The sequence below is a fragment of the Notothenia rossii genome, assembly GCF_949606895.1.
Source record: "Notothenia rossii genome assembly, chromosome: 9".
Lineage (NCBI taxonomy): Eukaryota > Metazoa > Chordata > Actinopteri > Perciformes > Nototheniidae > Notothenia > Notothenia rossii.
Window position 1 is genome coordinate 77,113,471 of NC_136907.1, and position 20,866 is coordinate 77,134,336.

The 20,866-nt window shown below is 41.1% G+C and overlaps 2 protein-coding genes across 6 annotated transcripts in view; both read right to left on the minus strand.

The window, feature by feature from the left end:
* The window catches only part of LOC307017664 (receptor-type tyrosine-protein phosphatase N2-like), a 244,955-nt gene that overhangs the window by 210,225 nt on the left and 13,864 nt on the right, over positions 1–20,866 (minus strand). For all 5 annotated transcript variants that reach the window (XM_079647346.1, XM_079647345.1, XM_079647344.1 and 2 more), the window contains one exon: positions 12,465–12,578. In XM_079647346.1, coding sequence (XP_079503472.1) covers positions 12,465–12,578 — 114 coding nt within the window. The remainder of the gene's footprint in view (positions 1–12,464; positions 12,579–20,866) is intronic.
* LOC307018382 (uncharacterized protein) lies at positions 1,355–10,964 on the minus strand. The gene is made up of 2 exons (XM_079648612.1): positions 8,936–10,964; positions 1,355–3,869 (listed from the first exon to the last, which is right to left on the minus strand). Exons 1-2 carry the CDS (start codon positions 10,584–10,586, stop codon positions 2,131–2,133), a joined length of 3,390 nt encoding a protein of 1,129 aa, XP_079504738.1. The 5' UTR covers positions 10,587–10,964; the 3' UTR covers positions 1,355–2,130.

Here is a 20,866-nt window from a genome sequence, read left to right on the forward strand (position 1 = left end):
TCTGAGGCAATGGAGACTCAGAGAGGCGCGGGGAGAGCTGGAACTTTGATGGCAAACACTGATGGTTTATTTGGAGCTTTGGCAGGAGAATTCACAAGACGTGTGATCTCTACCCCAGACCCATGTATTTAGGTATTCTAAGAGAATAATCAACATTGTGCACAACAAGATAAAGCACTATAACCTCTATCAGCTGACGCCAACAGGCAGGAATAGGAAGAGAAAACACTGACAGCAAGAACTGATAAACTGGGACAAAGGTATGGCCCTAGAAAGATATTTCCCCAACCCCAACGATCAGTGGAAGCAGAAGGAAAATAGCGTTCAGAAGGATAATGCTTCTAGATCTTAATGGGTACCCTATTATGCTTTTAGGGGGTTACCCCTTTCCTGTAGTGTTTTCTATAGGTTGCTTTGCATGTCAATGGTCTGCAAAGGCTGAAATCCCTCTGTTCCCTCCACACATGCATGAGGGAGAACCTCCTAACAAAATAAGCGTTGTACTTCTTGACATGATCCTCTCTTAAGCAGGTGCTTGATAAGATCAACTCTAGAGCGGAATGTCCCTGCATGATGAAAAGTGTGTGAAATGAAAACAATGAGCTGTTCCACAGGCGACTGCCTCCCTCTAGTGGTCAGAACAATAAAGGGGATTTTCTTACTCCAGGAAAACATCAGCTGATCATAAATCATGTCCACACGGGTTAAACAAATACACATTTAAATAGAATTTGAATAATGTTTCGAATTTATTCAATGCTCAATGCTCACTAAGGCTAATGGTGTTCCTTCTGTGTTAACCACCATGCACTCTTTACTGTGCATACATTTCTACATAATATGCAAACCACCACCTGTTCATGTTTTTATGAACCACACTTATGGCGCTGTTTATATTGAATATGCAGCTTTTGTTATGATTGCTTCCTAGACTTCTATATCCAGTCTTTATACTTTTCTTCCCACTCTTTATTGCAAATTCCACAAAACGAGTTCTTCAGAAAAACTCTCATCTTATATCCCTATAACTCAGGAATGTGTGGGATAGATTACTGGGTTTTTTGTAAGTTTGTAGTGGTTTAGAATTGGTAAACAGGGTTAGGGTCGCAAAAGTAAAACATATCACTGATATAAAATAATATTTTCATACTTAGGGTCAATTTGATACAAACTAATGACTAGCAGCCACAAATTAGATTAACTTAAGGTCAAATGTGAACAATTTAAGATGTAATTTTGACTTTTAATGGTTAAAAAACAGGGAAATTATTTTTTAAATAAACCTGGATTACCCTTAAATCTTTATAAACACATTGTGTCATGAATGCACTTTTGCTGTGAGAGCAACAAAAACCCTGAAGGAATTATATCGAGCGTTTACTAATTACTGAGATTTTAATTCAAAAGGTTAAATAAAATCAACTGCGGCTGTTTTTCAAATGGAGGTTTCCTGCTGTTGTTTTCGTGCACCTTTAGATTCCTGACATGAATATCTAAGACAAGCCTTGTTTATTTCATGCACATCTTTTTATTTATATACATTTCTGATTACATGTTCACTACAACCAAAAGATAAATCAATCCATCTTCTTCCGTATTGATTAATATAGCAATAAATCAAACTGCATTGCATTACAGTTCAAATCACCGAAACAGTATTCACATATATCATTTTACACGTCCTCTCCTATATCAGCAGGAGAGGACTCTTTAAAGTAGAGACACTACATACTGATATACACCTGAACATCAGCAGGAGAGGACTCTTTAAAGTAGAGACACTACATACTGATATACACCTGAACATCAGCAGGAGAGGACTCTTTAAAGTAGAGACACTACATACTGATATACACCTGAACATCAGCAGGAGAGGACTCTTTAAAGTAGAGACACTACATACTGATATACACCTGAACATCAGCAGGAGAGTACTCTTTAAAGTAGAGACACTACATACTGATATACACCTGAACATCAGCAGGAGAGGACTCTTTAAAGTAGAGACACTACATACTGATATGAACCTGAACATCAGCAGGAGAGGACTCTTTAAAGTAGAAACACTACATACTGATATACACCTGAACATCAGCAGGATTTACAATGATGGTTCCCATGGAGTCAGGCCTACTTCAGCTCACACACCGTGGCGTTGTCTCCGTTGGAAAAGTGAAGGGCCAGACCAGCGTAGAGCGGCTGAGTGAAAGTGGTCTGCACTTTGTGGATGAACTTCATGGTTTCCCCCACGTCGTAAAACGACAGAACACCAGCCTTATGATCCAGGAACACTCCCACTTTGTAAGACGACTTAACCGAGATTGGCGTGTGGATATCGTCATGTCTGAATTCAAATTCATGATGACAAAATAACGCCCAAGACTTCTCGTTGTACCCAAATGCACAGTCCTTAGAGGTATTATGTCTTTTCATATCCTTGTATGCTACAGCTACTGTTAATAGTGCATCGTACTCCACCTCCCAGTAACAACGTCCAGTCAGACTCTCTCTACTCAGGACCTGATGTAAACCGTTGAATCTCTCTTGGGACGGAAAAAACATTTCCAATAAAGGAGTTGTTGTTACTTTGCGGTACCTCTCAGAAAACAACATTATGCTCGTGTTTGATGAGTTTGGATCCAGCGTGATTTGACTTGCATACCGTAAGAACTCTTCTCTGGTCCTCAGTTGTTGCGAGAGAAAAGCATCCACTTCAGTGACTGTCCGTAAAATCTTCGGCCACTTCTCCATCAGAACTTCCTGCAGTTTATCTCGGACTTCTGACACAGCTGTTGTCACGTCCTCAAAGTACTGCAGAGGACGGATTTTAAGGCTGGGTAACTCTGAGGATTCACCGAGAGGCGAGACTGAGGAGAATCTTTCTAGAAGCTGGGTGTGATCGTCTGTGTGTTGTAGCAGCTCCAGCTCAGAGTCTTTCTTCTTCAGCTCAGCCATCTCCTGCTCCAGCTTCTTCTGAAACTCTTTGACTCGACGCACTTCACTTTCCTGCTGAGATTTAACCTTCTGCCTCACATCAGAGCTCTTTTTCTGGATGAAGCGGATCAGTTCGATGAAGATCTTCTCACTGTCCTTCACATCTTTATTGGCAGAGCGATTGATGCCATCCACCTCCTGCTGAAGCTGCTTCATCACTTCCCTGCTGCTGTGGATTCTCTGCTGGATGTTTAGTCGTCTCACCTTGATCTCTTTCTGCCTCTCAGTCCTCTCTGCTGCAGCTGACACCGTGTCATGTCCTTTGTGTTCGTCCACAGAGCAGAGAGAACAGATACTCTGCTGATCAGTGCGGCAGAACAGCTTCATCACCTCGTCGTGACGAGAGCAGATGTTCTCCTGGAGCTTCTTGGAGGGCTCCACCAGCTTGTGTTTTTTAAACGTAGCCGAGTCATGATGAGGCTTGAGGTGTTTGTCACAATAAGAGGCCAAACACACGAGACAGGACTTACAGGCTCTCAGTTTTCTCCCAGTACAGACATCACAGGCCACATCTCCAGCTCCAGCATAGCAGTGATCAGCAGGAGCAGCTTGGAGTCCAGTCTTCTTCAGCTCCTCCACTAAATCTGCTAACATGGTGTTCTTCAGCAGGACAGGCCTCGGTTTGAAGCTCCTTCTACACTGAGGGCAGCTGTAGACTTTCTTCACATCCGCTTTATCCCAGTGGCGTTTGATACAGTCCATGCAGTAGCTGTGTCCACAGGAAGTAGTCACTGGATCCTTCAGTAGATCCAGACAGATCGAACAAGAGAAGGTTTCCCGGTCCAGCTGAACTCCTTTCTGCGCCATTTCACCGCTCAGTGACAGCGAGTGTCCGAGTTCCACTTCCTGAGAGCTGAAACTAGTGTGAGTGTGATCTGAATAGCATGTGTGTGTGCAGTGAATCACTCGTTACACCCATCCTCCAGCTGCAGCTCTACAGGGGAGGGAACCAGGAAGTATGAGGCGATTCATAAGGGGGAGCGTTGTTAAAGAGACAGTACGTTCCAAAGTCCACTCTCGGCTTCCTTCAGTCAATGCGAGTTTTCAGGCTGATCCAACACAAGGTGCTTTGAAGGCCGACTTAATGAGCGATATATTTAATAAATATATACCGTTGTATCTTATCTTATCTTTCCAGTCAGGCTGTTTTGATATAAGCAGAGCTGGAAAGTACATTTACTCAATTATTGTAGGTCGGTAGTTTATCGACATATTTATACTTTTTGAGTATTTCTATTTAATGCTACTTTATACTTACACTACATTTCAGAAGCAGATACTATTCTTCCTCCAGTACATTGATTTTACTTTGTGCATAAACACATGACATGATGATAGGGTATCAGGAAATACTTTACTACTAATCCACACAGAATGCAAATGTTGTCCAACTTGACCAAAGACTAAATGTTCGGACATGTATAAATAACTGGATAATATAATAACCATCATGTGTCTGTATTTTTGTACATGTACTGTAGTATTTGTAATGTTATAATTTGTATATTTATGTTTTAAGACACACTTGAGAATGAGATGCTACATCTCAACGGGCTATCCTTTCGAAAAATAAATAAATAATAATAAAATACTTTGAAAAGATCCATTCTGCATATCGAGTGATAAACCTGATGGTACTTTTGTACTACCATTGTGCAGAATGAGTAATTGTACTTCTTACACTACAAGTATATATTGATGCTAATACTTTGTACTTTCCCTTAAGTATTTGTTTGTAATTCAGGTCCTTTACTTGTAATTCATTATTTTAGAACCGTAGTACAAGGTTGTTGGAAAACGTTGTTCACACCCACTAAACTTTGGATCCAGATTACAATCATAACACTGGGTGCAGGAGAACCAGGTTGAATAACAGGATTACAAATAGAACACAATAATTTGGATTAGTAAATTATTGTAGAGTATGTAGAATGTAGTATGTAGAGTCTCTACTTTAAAGAGTCCTCTCCTGCTGATGTTCAGGTGTATATCAGTATGTAGAGTCTCTACTTTAAAGAGTCCTCTCCTGCTGATGTTCAGGTGTATATCAGTATGTAGAGTCTCTACTTTAAAGAGTCCTCTCCTGCTGATGTTCCGGTGTATATCAGTATGTAGTGTCTCTACTTTAAAAAGTCCTCTCCTGCTGATGTTCAGGTGTATATCAGTATATAGTATATCTACTTTAAAGAGTCCTCTCCTGCTGATGTTCAGGTGTATATCAGTATGTAGTGTCTCTACTTTAAAGAGTCCTCTCCTGCTGATGTTCAGGTGTATATCAGTATGTAGTGTCTCTACTTTAAAGAGTCCTCTCCTGCTGATGTTCAGGTGTATATCAGTATGTAGTGTCTCTACTTTAAAGAGTCCTCTCCTGCTGATGTTCAGGTGTATATCAGTATGTGGTGTCTCTACTTTAAAAAGTCCTCTCCTGCTGATGTTCAGGTGTATATCAGTATGTGGTGTCTCTACTTTAAAGAGTCCTCTCCTGCTGATGTTCAGGTGTATATCAGTATGTAGTGTCTCTACTTTAAAAAGTCCTCTCCTGCTGATGTTCAGGTGTATATCAGTATGTAGTGTCTCTACTTTAAAGAGTCCTCTCCTGCTGATGTTCAGGTGTATATCAGTATGTAGTGTCTCTGCTTTAAAGAGTCCTCTCCTGCTGATGTTCAGGTGTATAGCAGTATGTAGTGTCTCTACTTTAAAGAGTCCTCTCCTGCTGATGTTCAGGTGTATAGCAGTATGTAGTGTCTCTACTTTAAAGAGTCCTCTCCTGCTGATGTTCAGGTGTATAGCAGTATGTAGTGTCTCTACTATAAAGAGTCCTCTCCTGCTGATGTTCAGGTGTATATCAGTATGTAGAGTCTCTACTTTAAAGAGTCCTCTCCTGCTGATGTTCAGGTGTATAGCAGTATGTAGAGTCTCTACTTTAAAGAGTCCTCTCCTGCTGATGTTTCGGTGTATATCAGTATGTAGTGTCTCTACTTTAAAAAGTCCTCTCCTGCTGATGTTCAGGTGTATATCAGTATGTAGTGTCTCTACTTTAAAGAGTCCTCTCCTGCTGATGTTCAGGTGTATATCAGTATGTAGTGTCTCTACTTTAATGAGTCCTCTCCTGCTGATGTTCAGGTGTATATCAGTATGTAGTGTCTCTACTTTAAAGAGTCCTCTCCTGCTGATGTTCAGGTGTATATCAGTATGTGGTGTCTCTACTTTAAAGAGTCCTCTCCTGCTGATTTTCAGGTGTATATCAGTATGTAGTGTCTCTAAATAAAAAGTCCTCTCCTGCTGATGTTCAGGTGTATATCAGTATGTAGAGTCTCCACTTTAAAGAGTCCTCTCCTGCTGATGTTCCGGTGTATATCAGTATGTAGTGTCTCTACTTTAAAGAGTCCTCTCCTGCTGATGTTCCGGTGTATATCAGTATGTAGTGTCTCTACTTTAAAAAGTCCTCTCCTGCTGATGTTCAGGTGTATATCAGTATGTAGTATATCTACTTTAAAGAGTCCTCTCCTGCTGATTTTCAGGTGTATATCAGTATGTAGTGTCTCTACTTTAAAGAGTCCTCTCCTGCTGATGTTCAGGTGTATATCAGTATGTAGTGTCTCTACTTTAAAGAGTCCTCTCCTGCTGATGTTCAGGTGTATATCAGTATGTAGTGTCTCTACTTTAAAGAGTCCTCTCCTGCTGATGTTCAGGTGTATATCAGTATGTGGTCTCTCTACTTTAAAAAGTCCTCTCCTGCTGATGTTCAGGTGTATATCAGTATGTGGTGTCTCTACTTTAAAGAGTCCTCTCCTGCTGATGTTCAGGTGTATATCAGTATGTAGTGTCTCTACTTTAAAAAGTCCTCTCCTGCTGATGTTCAGGTGTATATCAGTATGTAGTGTCTCTACTTTAAAGAGTCCTCTCCTGCTGATGTTCAGGTGTATATCAGTATGTAGTGTCTCTGCTTTAAAGAGTCCTCTCCTGCTGATGTTCAGGTGTATAGCAGTATGTAGTGTCTCTACTTTAAAGAGTCCTCTCCTGCTGATGTTCAGGTGTATAGCAGTATGTAGTGTCTCTACTTTAAAGAGTCCTCTCCTGCTGATGTTCAGGTGTATAGCAGTATGTAGTGTCTCTACTTTAAAGAGTCCTCTCCTGCTGATGTTCAGGTGTATAGCAGTATGTAGAGTCTCTACTTTAAAGAGTCCTCTCCTGCTGATGTTCAGGTGTATAGCAGTATGTAGTGTCTCTACTTTAAAGAGTCCTCTCCTGCTGATGTTCAGGTGTATAGCAGTATGTAGTGTCTCTACTTTAAAAAGTCCTCTCCTGCTGATGTTCAGGTGTATATCAGTATGTAGTGTCTCTACTTTAAAGAGTCCTCTCCTGCTGATGTTCAGGTGTATATCAGTATGTAGTGTCTCTACTTTAAAGAGTCCTCTCCTGCTGATGTTCAGGTGTATATCAGTATGTGGTGTCTCTACTTTAAAGAGTCCTCTCCTGCTGATTTTCAGGTGTATATCAGTATGTAGTGTCTCTAAATAAAAAGTCCTCTCCTGCTGATGTTCAGGTGTATATCAGTATGTAGAGTCTCCACTTTAAAGAGTCCTCTCCTGCTGATGTTCCGGTGTATATCAGTATGTAGTGTCTCTACTTTAAAAAGTCCTCTCCTGCTGATGTTCAGGTGTATATCAGTATGTAGTATATCTACTTTAAAGAGTCCTCTCCTGCTGATGTTCAGGTGTATAGCAGTATGTAGTGTCTCTACTTTAAAGAGTCCTCTCCTGCTGATGTTCAGGTGTATAGCAGTATGTAGCATCTCTACTTTAAAGAGTCCTCTCTTGCTGATGTTCAGGTGTATATCAGTATGTAGTGTCTCTACTTTAAAGAGTCCTCTCCTGCTGATGTTCAGGTGTATAGCAGTATGTAGTGTCTCTACTTTAAAGAGTCCTCTCCTGCTGATGTTCAGGTGTATAGCAGTATGTAGTGTCTCTACTTTAAAGAGTCCTCTCCTGCTGATGTTCAGGTGTATATCAGTATGTAGTGTCTCTACTTTAAAGAGTCCTCTCCTGCTGATGTTCAGGTGTATAGCAGTATGTAGTGTCTCTACTTTAAAGAGTCCTCTCCTGCTGATGTTCAGGTGTATAGCAGTATGTAGCGTCTCTACTTTAAAGAGTCCTCTCTTGCTGATGTTCAGGTGTATATCAGTATGTAGTGTCTCTACTTTAAAGAGTCCTCTCCTGCTGATGTTCAGGTGTATATCAGTATGTAGTGTCTCTACTTTAAAGAGTCCTCTCCTGCTGATGTTCAGGTGTATAGCAGTATGTAGTGTCTCTACTTTAAAGAGTCCTCTCCTGCTGATGTTCAGGTGTATAGCAGTATGTAGCGTCTCTACTTTAAAGAGTCCTCTCTTGCTGATGTTCAGGTGTATATCAGTATGTAGTGTCTCTACTTTAAAGAGTCCTCTCCTGCTGATGTTCAGGTGTATAGCAGTATGTAGTGTCTCTACTTTAAACAGTAGAAAAAAATCTCACTCTTGAGAGTTTTCAATTGTTGTTATATTTCAGTGGTTTTAATATGATTACAAAAGAGAAGCTTTGTTTAATCGTAGAAATCATTATATGTCTAAACTTCCTCCAGGAAACAATTAGTCAGATCCTCTCAAAAAGTACATTCGTTCATCATTTGCCCGTACATGTTGACACCATAAATCAAAAGAATATGCCTCTTCCTTATTGATTAATATAGCACTAAAAACACTAATTATTTACATGAATATTAACATGGGACAGCACAGATACTTTTACAAAAACAATATGAGCAGCAATATCAAGTCATTATGAGATCACAACGGTTTCCAGATTAATTGTGAGCGTTAAAGCTGACGGCTCTAATAGAGATGGAACAAATCTGAAAATTAAAATCAGAAATGCCAACTAAGAACATCCTGTCTACTACAACTGACACACCGTGGCATTGTCTCCTTTTGGTAATCTAAGAGAAATTCCAGCGTAGAGCGGCTGAGTGAAAGTGGTCTGCACAGTATGAAGGAGTTTCATGGTTTCCCCCACGTCGTAAAAGGACAGAATGCCAGCCTTATGATCCAGGTACACTCCTACTCTGAGGGAGGAGTCACCTGAAATCCGAGTGAATTTTTGGTTATGTATGACACCAACGTAATCCCAGCGACTGTCTAACCCCCAGGACTTGTCATTAAATCCAAATGCAAATTCATGATAGGGCCCTGAATTGCTCCCATCCTTGTATGTAACAGCTATGGTGATGACTGCATCCCACTTCACCTCCCAGTAACAACGTCCAGTCAGACTCTCTTTACTCAGGACCTGGTAAGTGTGATTGAATCCGGCGTGTTTTTTAGGAACTGACACTTCCATATTGGTTACTTTACGGTTCCCCTCAGACAATAACATCCAGGGGTGTGCAGTCTTTGGATCCAGTGTTATATGACACGCATACCGTAAGAAATCGTCTCTGGTCGTCAGTTGATGTGAAAGTAAAGTTTCCACGTCAATGACTGTCCGTAAAATCTTTGACCAGTTCTCCGTCAGAACTTCCTGTAGTTTATCTCGGACTTCTGACACAGCTGTTGCCACGTCGCCAAAGTACTGCAGAGGGTGGATGTTGGGTAATGCTGTGGAGTCACTGAGTTGTGAGAGCGAGGAGTAATTCTTTAAGAACTGGTTGTGATCCTCTGTGTGAGTGAGCAGCTTCAGCTCAGCGTCTCTCCTCTTCAGCTCGGAGATCTCCTGCTCCAGCTTCTTCTGAAACTCTCTGACTCGACTCACTTCTCTCTCCTGCTGGGATCTGAGCTGCTGCTTCACATCAGAGCTTCTTTCCTCCATGAGACGGATCAGCTCAGTGAACATCTTCTCACTGTCCTCCACTACTTTATCAGCAGAGCCATTGACGGCCTTCACCTCCTGCTGAAGCAGCTTCACCTCCTTCTCTCCGTCCTGGATTCTCTGCTGGATGTTTAGTCGACTCCCCTCCAGCTCTCTCTGCCTCTCAGTCCTCTCTGCTGCAGCTGACACCGTGTCGTGTCCTTTGTGTTCGTCCACAGAGCAGAGATAACAGATACTCTGCTGATCAGTGCGGCAGAACATCTTCATCACCTCTTCGTGACGAGAGCAGATGTTCTCCTGGAGCTTCTTGGAGGGCTCCACCAGCTTGTGTTTTCCAAAGGCAGGAGATTTAAAGTGAGGCTGGAGGTGTTTCTCACAGTAAGAGATCAAACACTGCAGACAGGACTTACAGGCTCTCAGCTTTCTCCCAGTACAGACATCACAGGCCACTTCTTCAGCTCCAGCATAGCAGTGATCAGCAGGATCTTCTTCAAGTCCAGTCTTCTTCAGCTTCTCCACTAAATCTGCTAACATGGTGTTCTTCAGCAGGACAGGCCTCGGTGTGAAGCTCTGCCTACACTGAGGGCAGCTGTAGACTTCCTTCTCATCGTCTTTGTCCCAGAAGCTTTTAATACATTTCATGCAGTAGCTGTGTCCACAGGGGATAGTCACCGGATCCTTCAGTAGATCCAGACAAATCGAACAGCAACCACAACCTGTTTCATGGACTAGCTGAAATTCTTGCTGCGCCATCGTACCACACTGAGAGCAAATGCCTGAAAGTCTCACTTTCCTCACAACAGAAACAAGCCTGAGCGCTTATATGCCCTGAATGAGGCTTATCAGCTCTTGTCACCACATTTCTATTACACCAATCAGCACATTGTCAAGGGGAGGGCACGTGGAAGAAACTCTGTTTGAGAGCAGGAAGCCGAGGGATAAGTTATCAGGGGTTTTATAGTGGCAACGTGGCAGAGGACTATTACCCTGTCCCAAAGTCCTTCCAATAAGTTAGTGAGGCTACAAGGCAATCCCACTGAGAAAACACAAAGTGCTTGAGGGCTGTTTTTCTGATTTATTGAACACCTTTTTCACATTTCTTGCGAGATTTTTTTTATTTGACCTTTATTTAACCAGGATAGGTTTCATTGAGATTAAAAATCTCCTTTTCAGTCCTGGCCCAAGAATGGTAACAGCACAGTTTCAGACAGTTTTACAGTTACACACAATTAAAAAACACACAATCACAACACAGTCATACACCAAGTTTAGCCAAAGCATTTACAGACGCAGCGGCCTGCTTCGAGGTCAGTTAAAGTTGCGTTGAGTGTTTCTAATGAGACCAGCTCTCTGAGTTTCAGCTCAGTTTGAAGCAGGTTCCAAGCTTGAGGGGCAGCGTAACTGAACGCCCTTTTCCCAAGTTCAGTACGGACCTTTGGTACAGTTAAAACGAAAAAGTTCTCGGAGCGAAGCCGATAGGATCCTGTGCATTTTCTATTTATGTACATCCTTAGATAAGGGGGAAGAGCACCAAGAATAGCCTTATATATAAGGATGTGCCAATGTTTCAGTAAGTAAAGTAACTTTGTTGATGAAATAAAACTTAGCTCAGTTACCTGCACACAGCTGCAAGAACTTTGTCCAGTTCTTCATTCAGCGACTCTTTAATATACTAACATTCATAGAGCCATGACTTTTCTAAGGGAGAAACTCATTTTAGGGGGCGGTAAAGCTTCAGCAGCATCTAAAGTATTTCTACATTACATTTCAAAATATTCCAAATACATATAATGTACTTTAATTCTTATCTGTGTTATCTGGGAGTGTGCCGGGTTTCTGTTAAGCATTGTAAATCGTAAAACAGACACATTGTGCTATTGCATGTCTGTGTACGGTGTTCTGTACTCCCTTACGGATAAGCAGTCTGCAATACAAATATGTGAAGTTGTAATATGAAATGTAGGGAGCCTAAAAACATCAGGGTCTAAACACTGCTCTGGTGTAATAAGAGCAGAGTGTGCGATTGTGTGTACGTCCTGTGTGTTGTGAGGTTGCAAAAGTCTTATCAGTTTAAGCGTTAGTTCACCCGAATGACTAAATAGGTAAAAAACAAAGTAGTGGTATATGGCCTTGCAGATCCATCTTCATCTCCTTCATTTGCTTTTGAAACGGACATTTGATAAAGTCGAAAAGGTGAAAATAATTTGGATTTATAAAAGGGATAGAATTGAAAATCAGTCATTTTCTACAGACATTTGTATTCCGACAACATTTCAATTTGTTAAAAAGGACCATGGTTTTTCTGCATGTAAATGGTGCTGCAACACAAGCAACATGAGAACAAATAAAGAGCTTTTTGAACATATAAGCAAAGAAACATTTCACAGTAGAGACACTAAATACTGATATGAACCTGGAAGGAGCATAATAAATGTCCTCTTTAAATATTTGTAATTATTACCAAGAAGCAACGTCCAAAGCCAAAACAGAAGAGCCTCAATCCTGCATTATTTCTAATATCCAGCAGGGGGCAGCTCCTCTGATTACACACAAAAAGTCTACATTGTATGGAAGTCTATGAGAAAATGACACTCCATCCCACTTAAGTTATTATCTCATTAAACACGTTACCTCTGTTTGAGAGCTTCTCCAGCAGCGTCCTGAAGCGTTGCACTACAGACGGAGAGACATCGTAGGTGTAAACGTCCGTCACTGGAACGGGGTGACAACGTCCAAACATGGCATCTGTCAACACACAAACAGGAAGTTAGAGACATGCTTTTTAGATTTTACATTTCAGAGCTAAAATGTATTGCAATTAACAACAACAATGATTCAAATATCACGGATGCTGAAGACGATGACCTAAACAATTATTTTCACGAACAATGTACGCTAGAAGGGGACCAGAAAGATTCTTTAAGCTTCTTCTTGCCCCTTTTTACGTAACATGACGGAAACTATTTGAGAATTTATACATTGAAAGTTTTTTTGTTTTTTGCTTCTCTTTGTTATAATCAAAATGAGAATACCTTTATTAGTCCAACAGAGGGGAAATTTACATTGTTACAGCAGAAGAGAGCCAAAGACAGCTCAATGTAAGAAGCATGCATAAAAAAGTATTAACGATAAAAAAAATTATAATAAAAAATAGTTACACATGATTATTATTGTTTGATTTGTTTCTAACAAGTTCAATAAATTCACTAATACAAAAAAAAAAAAAAATTGCAAAACGTCCCTGTAACCCTGTAAAAAGCGTGTGAAAATTACTTATAGTTTGTCCACATTTGTGCTGTTTGCATGCTCAATGGGGTTCAGTATATCTCTAACTGTATATCTGCATGAATGATTGTGTATGGGAGATGTTGCATAATGGCACATGTAGATGGTAATTCAGGCCTCTTGTCTATAAATAGCCTCTGCGACACTTAGGCCGTCTCTATCAAAACTCAAGCTCCGTTTAACAGTCAGCTGAGGATGACCAGCAGCTGGGCGGCACTTATGTGATTAATCTGAGACGTTTCACTGTTGTTTTGTTGTTACATTGACAGAGAGGAGAGAGGAAGCTGGATATTTGTAAACTGAACATTAGAGCCTGACATTTATCCAAAAATACCGTAAAGAGGACACTTTAAGCTCGTGTTCAGGTGCATGTAGTGTCTCTACTTTAAAGAGTCCCCTCCTGCTGATGTTCAGGTGTATGTAGTGTCTCTACTTTAAATAGTCCTCTCCTGCTGATGTTCAGGTGTATGTAGTGTCTCTACTTTAAATAGTCCTCTCCTGCTGATGTTCAGGTGTATGTAGTGTCTCTACTTTAAAGAGTCCTCTCCTGCTGATGTTCAGGTGTATATCATATGTAGTGTCTCTACTTTAAAGAGTCCTCTCCTGCTGATGTTCAGGTGTATATCAGTATGTAGTGTCTCTACTTTAAAGAGTCCTCTCCTGCTGATGTTCAGGTGTATATCAGTAGTGTCTCTACTTTAAAGAGTCCTCTCCTGCTGATGTCCAGGTGTATATCAGCATGTAGTGTCTCTACTTTAAAGAGTCCTCTCCTGCTGATGTTCAGGTGTATATCAGTATGTAGTGTCTCTACTTTAAAGAGTCCTCTCCTGCTGATGTTCAGGTGTATATCAGTAGTGTCTCTACTTTAAAGAGTCCTCTCCTGCTGATGTCCAGGTGTATATCAGCATGTAGTGTCTCTACTTTAAAGAGTCCTCTCCTGCTGATGTTCAGGTGTATATCAGCATGTAGTGTCTCTACTTTAAAGAGTCCTCTCCTGCTAATGTTCAGTTGTATATCAGTATGTAGTGTCTCTACTTTAAAGAGTCCTCTCCTGCTGATGTTCAGGTGTATATCAGTATGTAGTGTCTCTACTTTAAAGAGTCCTCTCCTGCTGATGTTCAGGTGTATATCAGTATGTAGTGTCTCTACTTTAAAGAGTCCTCTCCTGCTGATGTTCAGGTGTATATCAGTATGTAGAGTCTCTACTTTAAAGAGTCCTCTCCTGCTGATGTTCAGGTGTATATCAGTATGTAGTGTCTATACTTTAAAGAGTCCTCTCCTGCTGATGTTCAGGTGTATATCAGTATGTAGTGTCTCTACTTTAAAGAGTCCTCTCCTGCTGATGTTCAGGTGTATATCATTATGTAATGTCTCTACTTTAAAGAGTCCTCTCCTGCTGATGTTCAGGTGTATATCAGTATGTAGTGTCTCTACTTTAAAGAGTCCTCTCCTGCTGATGTTCAGGTGTATATCAGTATTTAGTGTCTCTACTTTAAAGAGTCCTCTCCTGCTGATGTTCAGCTGTATATCAGTATGTAGTGTCTCTACTTTAAAGAGTCCTCTCCTGCTGATGTTCAGGTGTATATCAGTATGTTGTGTCCCTACTTTAAAGAGTCCTCTGTTTTGCTGTTAAAAAAAAGGATGTGTAATAATAAAAATAAATGGTTTTGTTAAAGGATGCCGCCATGAAATGTAGAAAGCCGCTCTCTCTCCGATGTACAACATAACGAGTGCACTGCTATAAAAAAAATGAGGCAATTTGAGATGTCGATTGAAAAGGAAACATAATGATAGAGGGGGAAAAAACACATTTAATGAAAAACAATAAATACAAAAGATTGGAAAAGTTTTATATTTGGATTTTAATCAAATGACCATCTCTTCCCTCTCACAGTAAAACACCGTCTGCTGCGTCATCCTCTCTAATCTGGACCATAAATCACACTACGACACGTCTGCCTCTGAATTACGGCCTCCGGTACTAAACCGGGATAAATCACACAGCCTTGGATGTGCATGCATATCATTATGAGAGATAATTCAAGATGTTCCCTCTGCAGACACACATCAACTGTGTTAAATGAGATCACAAGAGGAAGAGGAAAGAAGGGTGTGTGTTGCACTCGTTATTTTGCTTCTCATTTATATATCTGCTTAAGGTTTAGTATTTAAATACATTTGTGTTACTGTAAGACCTCATAACTGTATGTATGTAAAATAAACCTTTGATAGTAATGTTGGTATGTAGGCAATGAGAGAGAAACGGGGCTTTAACCGTTGAATAGTATCATTTGCTGTTTGTAGTTGTTCAATGTAGGTTTGAAAGCATTCAAAAACACACAAACATTATTTATGTTAAATTAAATGATATTGTTTTGCAGAATTCAGGCTTTAATAGATGAATTAGTCCATGCTGTTAAGAAGAGCTGATGAACCTGCAGATTTAGCCTTCTGGGGTTTAACAGTGAAGAAAAGTCAGATTAAAACCATAAATTGCTCTAATAATGAAACTTAGTCATTTTTGACCAATTGAGAAACGTACTTTTTCCGAATGCTAAAGCAATGCAACATGTTGTCACAGGGATTGTACATCAATGGCACTTAGGTCTGGACACGGCGTTGCTCTGCAGGGACTCGCTGACAGGAAGTCCTGCTGCCTAATGAACTGGATTAAGACGTTTTAATGGATCTGTTTCCTCCGGGGACCGGCACAAGTCCATCATCCTTCACCGACCACAAGATCAATGACATCTGTCATCGCTTAGCAGGCCTGGCTTCTTCGACTGGATACAGGAAGTAAAGGGGTTTCCTTCATACATGCATAGATGTATAATAAGAACTGGATACAGCGTGGGAGGCGGGGTCTCGTTCTTTCCTATGAGAGCTGCTCATTGGCGCATGAAGACAAAATGGACCAACTTTTGAGAGAGCGAAACGTCACAGATTACCCATCGTGACTGGCTGTCAGAGCAGAAGTACCCGTATGTGCAGTCACAGAGCATGCGCCCCTTAAGCATCGCCCTCCGAGCTCCCACTCTCGGCTAACTAGAATGAATGGAGAGAGAAAATAAATCCAGATTCGGCTTTTGGTGCATTTTACAACTTTAAGGACAGAATGTTTTTAATAAGGGCTATACAAATGTTCATACTGGGTAGTTTACTTAGTTAAAAAAGAAATTATCCACCGATTTACAGATGTCTCTTTCCCAATGTTAGTCAATGGGAAAAAGTTGTTTTGGGCCAGGTGACGTCACGGACTGATACGGAATTTGCAGTACCGCCGTTTGGACACAACGAATATTGACACAGAGTCCGGCGCACTTCCTGGGGGCTTGCATACAAGTCGAGAACTGGATCTGGATATCATGGGTTTTAATGTGTTGGAAAAGAGAGCTGCAGGATGAGTTTTAAAAACAGGACATAAATCGGCATTCTACAACTTCCTGTTCCCTTTTCTAGAAGTCAATGGCTTCTTGAAGAATAACATTAGCCTCCTTTAGCTTAGCGGTGGTGACATGAAGTCATGTGACCGTGCTGTAGTTCCTTTATAGCCCAACATTAGCCGCCTTTAGCTTAGCTGTGGTGATGTGAAGTCATGTGACCTTGCTGTAGTTCCTTTATAGCCCAACATTAGCCTCCTTTAGCTTAGCGGTGGTGACGTGAAGTCATGTGACCGTGCTGTAGTTCCTTTATAGCCCAACATTAGCCACCTTTAGCTTAGCGGTGGTGACGTGAAGTCATGTGACCGTGCTGTAGTTCCTTTATAGCCCAACATTAGCCACCTTTAGCTTAGCGGTGGTGACGTGAAGTCATGTGACCTTGCTGTAGTTCCTTTATAGCCCAACATTAGCCGCCTTTAGCTTAGCTGTGGTGACGTGAAGTCATGTGACCGTTCTGTAGTTCCTTTATAGCCAAATATTAGCCACCTTTAGCTTAGCGGTGGTGACGTGAAGTTATGTAACCTTGCTGTAGTTCCTTTATAGCCCAACATTAGCCGCCTTTAGCTTAGCGGTGGTGACATGAAGTCATGTGACCGTGCTGTAGTTCCTTTATAGCCCAACATTAGCCGCCTTTAGCTTAGCTGTGGTGATGTGAAGTCATGTGACCTTGCTGTAGTTCCTTTATAGCCCAACATTAGCCACCTTTAGCTTAGCGGTGGTGACGTGAAGTCATGTGACCTTGCTGTAGTTCCTTTATAGCCCAACATTAGCCTCCTTTAGCTTAGCGGTGGTGACGTGAAGTCATGTGACCGTGCTGTAGTTCCTATATAGCCCAACATTAGCCGCCTTTAGCTTAGCTGTGGTGACGTGAAGTCATGTGACCTTGCTGTAGTTCCTTTATAGCCCAACATTAGCCACCTTTAGCTTAGCGGTGGTGACGTGAAGTCATGTGACCGTGCTGTAGTTCCTTTATAGCCCAACATTAGCCACCTTTAGCTTAGCGGTGGTGACGTGAAGTCATGTGACCTTGCTGTAGTTCCTTTATAGCCCAACATTAGCCGCCTTTAGCTTAGCTGTGGTGACGTGAAGTCATGTGACTGTGCTGTAGTTCCTTTATAGCCCAACATTAGCCGCCTTTAGCTTAGCTGTGGTGACGTGAAGTCATGTAACCTTGCTGTAGTTCCTTTATAGCCCAACATTAGCCGCCTTTAGCTTAGCTGTGGTGACGTGAAGTCATGTGACCTTGCTGTAGTTCCTTTATAGCCCAACATTAGCCTCCTTTAGCTTAGCGGTGGTGACGTGAAGTCATGTGACCGTGCTGTAGTTCCTTTATAGCCCAACATTAGCCGCCTTTAGCTTAGCGTTGCTGTCGTGAAGTCATGTGACCGTGCTGTAGTTCCTCTATAGCCCAACCTTAGCCGCCTTTAGCTTAGCGGTGGTGAAGTGAAGTCATGTGACCGTGCTGTAGATACTTTGTGTTGAAAATAAGGGAGTGTTGATGGGAAATGAGGAACAGTGAGAGCACTATTCAATTGTTTTTGAGGTATGGTTGTTCAAATTCCAATATGCAGACGAAGCTCAAATGCATTAAGTGAAAGAGACTGACCTGGATTACATTTAATTATATAATTTGTGAGTTCAAGAGCACAAGAAAGTAGCTTTTTTCAATCAGTTTTTAACGTAATCTGTATTATCTCATTGACTCAAAATACCAGATTTATATTTAACTCAATTATGAACATTGTGTTTTATTTTGAAACATTAAGCATCCGACAATAAACTAATTTAAAATGACTTGCAAGTGTCTATTAAACACAGTACCGTAAAAACCAGTTGAAGTTGAGCAACCACTCCTTTTTTTCATTAACAGGCCCAATTAAGCTTTGGTCCTTTTTTAATAATTTAAATCCACAATATCATCAAATACAGACTTAGCGATGGTGTGTTTTAGCCCTGGTTGCCCTTGTCTCTGTTTGCTGCGACATTTCCAGCGTTGCAGCGTTCAGGAGGATGCAACAGGTGCTGATGGGTAACAGGCCGTGTTTATCCCCGCTGCTCTGTTGCTATGACAATTTCCATCAAGTGCTTTTTGTCCTTTGTGGCTAATCAGCAGGAAGCAGAGCCCCTTCCTCTGTGTGTGTGTGTGTGTGTGTGTGTGTGTGCACGTGCGTGCGTGCGTGCGTGCGTGCGTGCGTTGTCAGGGATTTGCTTGTAGAGAACAGTTTGGCTGCGTTCCATAAAGGTTTTTGATTTGTTGCACTTACAATAATGTTTACTAGAGATTCATTAGTATGAAAGGTTTGTAAGGGGATGGTTTCCAAGGTGCCATTAGTAATATTTTACAGTGTCTTTGTAAACATTTGGGGGGGTTTGCCCTTTCCTGTAGAGTTTTATATATGTTTTAATGCAAGTAAATGGTCTCCAACGGCTAAAATCCCTGTGGTAGTTACACCTGAACATCAGCAGGAGAGGACTCTTTAAAGTAAAGACACTACATACTGATATACACCTGAACATCAGCAGGAGAGGACTATTTAAAGTAGAGACACTACATACTGATATACACCTGAACATCAGCAGGAGAGGACTCTTTAAAGTAGAGACACTACATACTGATATACACCTGAACATCAGCAGGAGAGGACTCTTTAAAGTAGAGACACTACATACTGATATACACCTGAACATCAGCAGGAGAGGACTATTTAAAGTAGAGACACTACATACTGATATACACCTGAACATCAGCAGGAGAGGACTCTTTAAAGTAGAGACACTACATACTGATATACACCTGAACATCAGCAGGAGAGGACTATTTAAAGTAGAGACACTACATACTGATATACACCTGAACATCAGCAGGAGAGGACTCTTTAAAGTAGAGACACTACATACTGATATACACCTGAACATCAGCAGGAGAGGACTCTTTAAAGTAGAGACACTACATACTGATATCCACCTGAACCTCAGCAGGAGAGGACTCTTTAAAGTAGAGACACTACATACTGATATACACCTGAACATCAGCAGGAGAGGACTCTTTAAAGTAGAGACACTACATACTGATATACACCTGAACATCAGCAAGAGAGGACTCTTTAAAGTAGAGACACTACATACTGATATACACCTGAACATCAGCAGGAAAGGACTCTTTAAAGTAGAGACATTACATACTGATGTACACCTGAACATCAGCAGGAGAGGACTCTTTAAAGTAGAGACACTACATACTGATATACACCTGAACATCAGCAGGAGAGGACTCTTTAAAGTAGAGACATTACATACTGATGTACACCTGAACATCAGCAGGTGAGGACTCTTTAAAGTAGAGACACTACATACTGATATACACCTGAACATCAGCAAGAGAGGACTCTTTAAAGTAGAAACACTACATACTGATATACACCTGAACATCAGCAGGAGAGGACTCTTTAAAGTAGAGACACTACATACTGATATACACCTGAACATCAGCAGGAGAGGACTCTTTAAAGTAGAGACACTACATACTGATATACACCTGAACATCAGCAGGAGAGGACTCTTTAAAGTAGAGACACTACATACTGATATACACCTGAACATCAGCAGGAGAGGACTCTTTAAAGTAGAGACACTACATACTGATATACACCTGAACATCAGCAGGAGAGGACTCTTTAAAGTAGAGACACTACATACTGATATACACCTGAACATCAGCAGGAGAGGACTCTTTAAAGTAGAGACACTACATACTGATATACACCTGAACATCAGCAGGAGAGGACTCTTTAAAGTAGAGAAACTACACACTGATATACACCTGAACATCAGCAGGAGAGGACTCTTTAAAGTAGAGACACTACATACTGATATACACCTGAACATCAGCAGGAGAGGACTCTTTAAAACCATTCTGCTTGTCTCTGACAGTTTGCATTGAACTCCTCTTGGTTCCAACATCACTCCACGTTTCTAAGAGCATGAAAAGCTTCCTGAGTGAGACAGGTGGATCTCAGAGGAAACAATGGCTGCTGCTCCTCATTGTTCCTTCTCTTTATTGGGACCTGCCTCCCACTGATTGGCAGCTCAGACTCTATCAGGACTCACTGCAGCTCCTATTGTCTCGCTGCAGAAATAAAACAATGAGTAACGATGGTATTGTTCCGCTGAGGACATCTTCACTTTCTCTTTCTGCATAATTTTTTTCAGAAACAAATCTCAATCCTGAGAGGAAACAAGAGCTTCTTTTTACCTCTGCAAGAAATCAAATGTTTTTATACTTGAAATCTTTCAAGTTTTGTTGAGCTT